The sequence below is a fragment of the Etheostoma spectabile genome, chromosome 8, assembly GCF_008692095.1.
Source record: "Etheostoma spectabile isolate EspeVRDwgs_2016 chromosome 8, UIUC_Espe_1.0, whole genome shotgun sequence".
Lineage (NCBI taxonomy): Eukaryota > Metazoa > Chordata > Actinopteri > Perciformes > Percidae > Etheostoma > Etheostoma spectabile.
This window is the reverse complement of record NC_045740.1, coordinates 28,869,273-28,878,831: the sequence shown is the minus strand read 5'-3', so window position 1 is coordinate 28,878,831 and position 9,559 is coordinate 28,869,273. Positions and strand designations below refer to the sequence as shown.

Genomic DNA, 9,559 nt, shown 5'->3' with positions numbered 1-9,559 from the left:
CAATAAAATGGGAAATTACAGTGTTACAGCAGCAATATCAGTCACACAGCACAGAATATAATTATAAATGAAATACTAGGATACAATATACATGAAATAATAATAGGAATACAATACAAGAATACATATTTGAATATGGACAAGTTGAGAATACAAAAATGTGCAACTGCTTAAATAGTATGATAAATATGTAAATAAACCAGTTGTGCAGGTTGCACTTAGTGCAGTATAGTGGTGTCTCAGAGTCTTATCTAGCACACAGTGATGATATAGCGTATCATAATGATATGAGTGCAGGGTAAATGCTGCTGTGGCTAACTGGACTGTGTTGGGCCAGATCCTGGACTTCGGCTTGGCGCGGCAGGCAGACAGCGAGATGACGGGGTACGTGGTGACTCGCTGGTACCGAGCCCCAGAGGTGATCCTGAGCTGGATGCACTACACTCAGACGGGTAATGAACACACACACACACACACACACACACTGTCACCTTTCACCAACGTGGCCTGTTCAGTGCCCCCCCCCCCTTAGCAATGAGTCCTCATGTTATGTTACCATGCAACATAGTTGTTTCAGAGCTCAGGGCTTCTGCTTCATGCCTCAGCTTGGGATTTACTGCATGACCCATGCAACCTCTAGTGAACAGGCAGAGGCTTGTCGCTTTGTTTTTCTTCAAAATGTCTTGTGGTTGCAGTGCATTCTGGTCTGTTGAAGCTACAGTCAGTCAAGGCGTTAGTATTTATTCCTCTTGTAACGTTGAGGAGTAAATGGTTACAAGTAACAGCGTTATTTAATTTAGTCCCAAAAGGAAGGTGCTATACTTCACTAAAAAACTCTAATCCATTACAGTAACTGGGGGGAAAAGTGTGATTAAATTACAGTGATTTATGAAAATGTTCATGATTACATTGAGGGTTACATGTAATTATTTTCTGTAAAGCCCAGTTCCAACCAAAGATTCCAGACGAGACACAATCGTTTTGCAGGAAAAGTTGCAGTGTTCTAACCCTTAAACATTCAAACCTTTGAAAACATGTAAAAGGAATGTATAAAGGTAATTTAATGTAATAACTTACATTGCTTTGATAAAGTAATTGAAAAAGTGACACCACTATTACATTTTGTATTGGGTAACTTGTAATTGGTAACCTATTACCTTCCCAACACTGATGATTATTATTATTATTTTTTAATTATTTTTTTTTTATGTATCCCAAATGACCAACAAAGTTGCAAGACAAAACTAAAAAAAATGAAAACCACTAAAAAATATATATATATATATTAACTAATAGGATTAGTTTGAGAAGGAGCAGGTGGAAGTAAATAGCTTATTTGGTCCTGCCCTTATTTCCCAAAATCATATTACTACATAGTAAGTAGATATGCAAATATAGCATACTATTTTTCAGTTCTTACAATGACTTACAATAATATACAACAGTACCTTTGCATTACAATTCCATTCCTACGTTTCAGTCTATTCTTTTATGAGTCTAGAAAGCAGCTAACACTGCATAGTAAAAATACATTTTTTGTGTCAAATTGGTAAGATGTGGTGTTAAAATCATCTTTGTATGTTTAAATCAGATGGTAATAATACATATTTCCCACTAGGTGGTGATCTCTTAACATTTTATCTTATATTGCAGGTGCTTTGTGCAAAATGTTTTGCAAAATCCTCGGGATGCTAACAGAAATGCGCTGTTTTCTTTCTCAGTGGACATTTGGTCTGTGGGCTGCATCATGGCGGAGATGCTGCAAGGAAAACCTCTTTTTAAAGGCAGAGACCGTATCCTTTTACCTCACTGAACCTTTTCCGCCAACAAGTTCCATTGAGGAATATTTGTTTTGCAGGATCAACAACAAAAATTCACAATTTTACCTCTTGAATGACTTAAAAGAATTATCCTGACAGGTCCCATTTGACCCTTGACCCCTGTTCCCCAGACCTCGATCAGCTGACTGAGATCATGAAGCTGACAGGAACACCAACTCAGGAATTTGTATCAAAACTCCAATCTGAGGATGTGAGTTCACAGCATGCAACACATACAGGAACTTAAAGATACACTGCCTGATTTTGTTGTCGCACCCAGTCGTGCCCCCAAATCCTCTGAATTTTAGGAATTGGAAACACAAATGGGCAAAATCAGTGGCTTTGTGCTGCATCAAATGCATTCACTTCCTCTTTTAGGCCAAAGGCTACATCAAAAGCCTTCCAAAAGTGGAAAAGAAAGACCTTCAGAAGGTGTTTTCCACAACTAATCCACAAGGTAGGATGAGCTCAGCCTTTTAATTTGATCAAGTTTCAGTCTGTTGACAGTCAAGCTGTGATCTGACTCGCTGTTTCCATTTTTGCTCTCAGCCGTGTCTGTGCTCGAGCGCATGTTACTGCTGGATCCGGAGTGCAGAGTAACCGCTGCAGATGCTCTCATGCTGCCTTACTTCACGGAGTTCAGAGACCCAGAGGAGGAGACGGAAGCGCAGCCGTACGACCACTCGCTAGACAACACAGACCAGACCCTGGACCAGTGGAAACGTAAGGAGGGGCTGGTAGACTGATTGTGGTGCAAGAAAGCGGGAAACAAGTGAAGGGTGAAGTGGAAAGGAGGAAGAAGGTATTCAGATAGAAGATTTATTTATAAGGACAAGGCACATGGGCGGCTGTGGCTCAGTGGTAGAGCGGTTGCCTGTCAATTGGAAAGTTGGTGGTTCAATCATTGGTCCTGCAGTCCCATGTCAAAGTGTACTTGGGCCAAACCCTGAGTTTCCCCGGACTGTGAATGTGTGTGAGTGTTTATCTGATGAGCAGGTAGCACCTTGTACGGCAGCCTCCGCCACAGTGTGTGTACTTTGAGTAGTCGTTAAGATTAGAAAAGCGCTATATTAAATACAGCACATTTATGGCTAATTTTTAGTTGTAGTCCTAGTTACCTAGAATTTTTATTTATTTATTTAACCTTTATTTATCCAGGTAAACTGTTTGAGAACCAATTCTCATTTACAAACATGACCTGGCCAAGAGGCTACAGAAATAAATAGGAACATACTGTCCAACTTTACATAGTCAAACACATGACACATAGAACAAGCAACCGAATTAAAAGGAGATAAACATACTGTCCAACTTTACATAGTCAAACACATGACACATAGAACAAGCAACTGAATTAAAAAAGACAGTCAACGAAAAAAGATAAAGAATAAGAGCTTAAATATGTGTGTATAAATATGGTTCATGATTGTCAGCAGGAACAAGAGTCAGCAATGTAATTTTGGAGGTTTTGCTTAAAGGTGGAGATTGGGATCAGAGATGTAAGTTTCAGGGTATTTTGTAGTGTATTCCAGTCATGTACTGCTGCAAAGCGGAAGGCATTACGTCCAAAGGTAGTAGAGTTTGGAGGGGTACTAAAATTGAATGCATGTCTTTATCATGGGAAGAAACCACACAAACACGGGGAGAACATGCAATCTCCACACAGAAAGGGACCAAACTCTGCCCAGCCTGATAATCTGCAGGGAATTATTTGCTGTGAAGCAGTGCTAACCCCTGAGTCACTGCGCCGCCCTGATACGAGATGTCACGTTTTAATTATCTGTTCTTTGCTTCCGTCTATAGGTCACACCTTCACAGAGATCTTGACCTTTAAACCAGTCGTGCCAGATTCCAAAGAGACCGCACTGTAGGAGACAAAGAATCAGCCGTGCAGCGTTGGACCAGAACAACACTTACATCTTTTTTTTTTAATCTTGATCTCAACTGGGAGAACTCTTCGATCGCAAGGCTTAATGACCTGTGAATCCAGTTCCCGATTCTCTTAAACATGCAAGCTGCCATGTTTTGGATTCCTAGTAGCTTGCTTCCTGACGTTAGGATCAGACCTTTTCAGCATGTCCTACAGTGCTGAGGATGCTAGCTCAGCTGCTGTAAGTCGGGTAATAATATTCTTTGATATCAAGTAATCATGGGTGGCTTTTCTTGAGTTACTTAGTCCAATTTCAGTTTCACTTCAGTGGTACACATAAGTTGTAGAATTTCTTTTTTTTTTTTTTTTTTACCAAATACAGCACTACCTGTCGGCTGATTTAAAGTTTAAATCAACACATTTTACTTCAGAGAAAACAATTATTTAGTCAAATTAATTCTGAAATTCTGGATAGATCCTGGTGAAATTTGTTTTTAAAAGGGATGTTTTGTTTGAGTCAAGGTGATAAATCCAGGACAATGCTGCAAATGATGCGAAATGTAACATAATGCTGTTTTGTGATGTAGCTTCCCATTCCTTGACCACATGTCCTGAAAAGACATGTGATTGGATGTGTTGGGGCGTGCGTGTGTTTGAATGTGTGTCTGTGTGTAGTCTACACGTCTGCTCTGACCTCGTAATTCCTCCCAGTGGCCTTAAGATACGACAAAAAGCACTGCTGCCAATCATACTATCCATCCCAGCAGTTTGTACACAAACATTCACGTTTCAATTTCATATCAAAAAGAAACACATCCCATTATTTTTTTTCAAAGAACAAAACAAGTTGTCTATGCTGACTTGTGAATTAACGTTTCTAACACTACTCGTGCTTTTTTATCATTAAAGATTCTCTTTGAAAATTGTGCATGTGTTTTTTTTTTTCTCCCAGCCATACCTATTTAGTATTAAACCATGGAGTATTGCTCATCGTAGCGTTCTTCAATGAAGTTGGGGGATTTTCATGAGATGCAGCAGAGGCTGTCGTATCCTATCTTTAAGTTGCTAGTATGTATCAATCAGCAAGCTCTTAAAGGACTGAATCCTACATATCCCATAATGCAATAGCATATTTCGTCAGATCCTTCCTTACTGGTTATACCCTCAAACGTGTAGTTTCTGAGCCCAGGGTGTGATAAACCACACCATGACTGATAAAGCGACCTGTATTTGTAATATTGTCAGAGTTCCCCTTCAAATGACAATTTTGCATTTTTCATATTACTATCCAATTTGTTTAGCCAGTAAAGAAGATAGGGGCCTGTTTTCTTTCATGTAAACTAACACTAGATGGCAGCATGCAAGCAAGCCATGACCAGGCAGTGCTTGAGATGTTGATCTGTCGGCCTTTTTGGTCCAAGATTGAAATATTTTGACAAAATATTGGATGGATTTCTGTGAAATTTGCTACAGATACACAGAAGCACCAGCTAAAAACGTCCCCTGACTTCTTATCTAGCGCCACCAGCTAGATCTTTTGACTCCAGTGGAATATTTCATAATCTAGCTGTCTGATTTGGCATCAAATTTCTTTACAGAAAGCCAGGTTCTTGTACTAACGTGTCCTAACTTTGGGTTAGCCTCAGACCTTTTCCTCATGTCAAAATGTAAGTCTGTCCAATACTTATACCTCCAAAGCTGATGGCATTCCCATCAGCCTCAGTAGGGTACTTTGTGTTGAAGACTAACTAGCATGTGTTAGCATGCTAACATGCTAAACATAGAAGGTAAACATGGTCAACATGGCATCTAAAGCATCGGCATGTTAGCATGCTGACATGAGTTTTTAGCTCAAGGAGCCCCAGTCCCTAAGCCCATTCTTGTTATTCTCTTTTGGAAGAGTAGCTGCTGCAGGGATCCATTGCGTTACCGTGGACACTGACAAGCTTAATATGTTGTATTTAATATGATTGATGAGTATCAAATGTTTACACATTCTTGGAGAGTGTCTGTTTGCTTTTCTCATTCCTCCTACATCTCTTTATTGCTCGGTGTTGGATTTAACAAGCTTGTCTTGAGTGATCTCCAGATCCTTGACTCCTTGATAAAGGGGCGACTCCCCCACCGAGGACCAGCTTCCAACCACCCCACCCCTGGGTGCATGTTGCGTCCTCCTCATGATACGCAGTGGATAGTTCACTGAGAAGTCAGAGCGTTCAGTTTTCAGGGAAACAGAGGGGAAAGAACTTTTTTTTTTTTTACCCCCCTCCTCTCCCAACACACAGCGACACATGGATGTACTCCCTCTCTCCGTCTTGTTTGTTGACCCTTTGGTTTATTTTCAGAGCGTGTTGAATTCAAGCAGCATATTTTCTAAGAAACACACACACACACACAGGGTTCACATGTGTGCACACTTTCACACAGTTACGCCTGGCATGCACAGTTGGATCCATCCAGCCAGACACTTTAGACCGACCCTGACTCAGGAGGGAGTACGTGTGGAATGACAGCGATGCCCAAACACTGATCTGACCTGGGTCACTCTTCTTTCTTAAAGTGGAATGTCAGCTATAAGTGTGTTTATTTTGTGTGCCTAAGGGAGGCGCATCGCTGCAAATCTCAACATGGTGAGACGCTCGAGACTGTCTTTGCTGAAATTCTTCATCCAGTAGAGGTCATTTTGGTTCCCCGTGTATGAAGGATATCCATTTTTTAGGGGTGATGAGCTTGGAATCTTTTCAGTTTGTCTTATTTGTCACACAGTAGGAACTGATTTGATTAAAAAAAAAAGAGCACACTGTTACTGTTTTTTTCCATCCCAGCTCACCAGTTTAATTTGAGATGAACCACACTGACTGAGCATCATCAGTGAGTGTTTATTCTCCAAATAACTTGGGCTGTCATGTCCTCGATGGAGAGCAAATAAACAGATTCGAGGGCTCAGCGGAGATAAATTGAATAGAGTTCTACCAGCAGACAAAGTGAATATATGTCATAGCGCTGAATGTCCAGGGAATTTGTGTACATGATGTTCACCATACGACTGTCTGCTTGGTTCCTGATGTCAGTTTGGATCTGTGGCATGTTAACAGAGGTCTGCATTTCCTCATACATGGCCACATGTGTCATCGACGTCGTTAAAAATACAGGTACTCAGGATAAGAGCCGAAACATTTTAAGCACAAGCAAGAAATGGCTGACAGCTGTTCAACAAGTCCAATTCCAAAAACTATTTTCCACATTTAAAAGAAAGGAAATGCTGCTCAAGTATTTCCCAAGCTTGGCATGTTTATCTTTTCCTTTGCTTTAGGGAATGAATACTTTCCAGCTTCAGCATTATTTTTGTTTGTGTATCTGACCCAGTGTTTGTGTGTATGCAGGGCTCTGCGGGTGCATGCATGTGTGTGGAGGTCAAGCAGTCCCAATAAAAGGGAGTCACGTGGCCCCGGTCTACTGTAGCTCAGTGCTTTCTGTCTTCATTTCTGTCTAACTGGCTCACCCTTCTCCCTTCAAACCGTTTTTTTCTGTCGTTACACGTGTTTGAGCCTCTCTCTCTTCCCTGATCTTTGTGAGACGTAAACTGAGGCACACGTGTCTGTGGGATGCTTCAGGAGAGCGGGACCTGCCGGGCGATCTATAGTGGAAATTCCACAGGCTCACATGGAGCTGGCGAGTCTCTTCTCTGAGCTTTAAGGGGGGACCAGGGGGTGGGGGGTCAGAAAAACAAGTAAACTGGGAGGTTTAGGAAGTAGTTTAGTTTTAGTTTATTTATTTTTTCTGGCCATCTATAACCCACAGCAGTCAATAAACTGATAACAATCAAAAAATAACATTGATGCTTTTGTTAAGAAAACCAACAAACAACAATAATAGGCTTATTACACCTACCCTTTTTACATGAAATCATATTCTTTCATACAAAAAATGAAAGTTACAAAAACGAAGTATACACTATACATATAAGCCAGTACAACACAAAAACTCCAATACAATGTGTGTACCTTCTGGTATTCACACTTCTGTTTTCTATTTATTAATGTGTTTAAATGTTTAAATAATTGTATAATAGGTCGATTGAGTTACACTTTTTCATGTAAATTTCTAAATCATTCCACAGTTTAACTCCGTACACTGAAACACTTCTTTGTTTTACATTTATTCTACTATTAATGAAAATGCAGCTTCCCCTCAGTTCATATTGACATTCACTTATTTGGAACGGCCTCTGAATACAGTCTGGCAACATGCTATTATATATTTTGTACATTAGAGGTGCTATTTTAAGGTCAAATTTAAGTATCTGTAAGTTTATAAATGACTGATTTGTCAATTCACGATAATTTGCCCCATTTCTAATTCTGTGTAATGATAAGACAGCGGAAGAGGAGAGGATTGGAAGGCAAGAGCAAGAAGTGGAGGCAACAAAAGATGGGTGGATGAAAGCAAAGAAAAGTGGAGAAAGACAGAAAGAGACGCAGAGGGCCCGAGAGAGAGCCGATCTCTGCCAGAATGAGCAGTTTACTTTACTCAATCATTAGCAATCCACTCCCCCTGTTTGAAGACTTCTGTGGAAAATGCAGTGCAAAGGGCGCATGCCACAGATTAGGATCCCTCTCCCAGGACAACTTTTTGTCCATCTGTGATGTGTTGACGTATGAGGATGTGGTGTGTTACATTCAGCGAGGCTCTACAGTGTTAAAGAGCACTCAAACCTCTCAGGGAGCAATGGGAGCCAGCTGCTGATCCAAGAATGACTGTAAAGACTCCAAGGTTCACATACAGCTCGCTGATCAAGGGTTCCAGTACGTGTAGCCTGCACATCATGAAATTGTCTTTATCTTTATTTTGTACGAAATGTACTTGATTGTTTCACCTCATCCATAATTGCTTATTGTTTGTCTCATTGATTAGATTTTCTGCGCACAAAGCTTTCGAAAAAACACACCACCTTATCAAAATAGTCCACACACCTGACTGTATTGCCACACGATATCAACACTGCCAAAATATTTAGATGACAAAATAAGATAAGATGATCTATATTTCTAAAAGTTGATTTTTAGACTTGGCGGGCAAGTACTTAAAACAATGGCTTCCTGAAAGTATTTACATATTTCAAATATGAATGGCAAGAATACTACAGCATACACAAGGGTTTGTAATCAAAGATATATATATATGCGTACATATATATATATATATATATATATAGAGAGAGAGAGAGAGAGAGAGAGAGAGAGACAGAGAGAGATAGAGAGATAGACAGAGAGAGAGAGAGATATCATCTGCATAAATTATGATACAATTGGTCATTGTGCTTTCCATAATAAATGCAGCATAGCAAATTAACCATGCAAATTAATGTATTAGTAATGCACGAACCCCCCTTAAAATAATGTCTAGTTTCCCTAACAGAGACCTGATTCTTTATAAAACGTACTATTTTAATCTTCCAGAGAGCCTTATCCTTTACCGCCTTGTATTAAAGTTCAATACTAGCCTGTTGTTTTTGGGGAATATTAACTGTAATATAAAATATAGATTAAATGAAAACACTCAAAGGGTGAAAGCACTTTTTCTTAGTTCTGAGTCTTGGCTGCAGATCTTCCACGAGGGCAAAAAGAGTCAACAAATCAAAAGGATTCTCGTTAATTGTATAACTTTGAATTAATACATATGTTAAAGGAGAATTACGGTCAATTTCAACATGAAGCTTTGTTTTTTTTGAATGTGTGGTGCTTTCAGTGGCGAGAAAAATTAAACCAATCGGTGCTGTCTACACTGTGTTATCCTCCAGCTAGCGTTAGAACCCAACAGGGTTAAACAGGTTGTGACAATCAACTTCACCAGAAAACAGGAAATAAAC

The 9,559-nt window shown here is 39.9% G+C and overlaps 1 protein-coding gene across 1 annotated transcript in view; it reads left to right on the top strand.

Annotated features, from left to right (window-relative positions):
- Positions 1–4,151, top strand: part of mapk12a (mitogen-activated protein kinase 12a) — a 9,042-nt gene extending 4,891 nt beyond the window's left edge. Inside the window, exons 7-12 of the mRNA XM_032522592.1 lie at positions 338–452; positions 1,722–1,793; positions 1,952–2,031; positions 2,199–2,277; positions 2,370–2,543; positions 3,624–4,151. Of these exons, the coding sequence (XP_032378483.1) occupies positions 338–452; positions 1,722–1,793; positions 1,952–2,031; positions 2,199–2,277; positions 2,370–2,543; positions 3,624–3,691 (588 nt within the window). The 3' untranslated portion in view covers positions 3,692–4,151. The remainder of the gene's footprint in view (positions 1–337; positions 453–1,721; positions 1,794–1,951; positions 2,032–2,198; positions 2,278–2,369; positions 2,544–3,623) is intronic.
- The last annotated feature ends 5,408 nt before the right edge of the window (positions 4,152–9,559 follow it).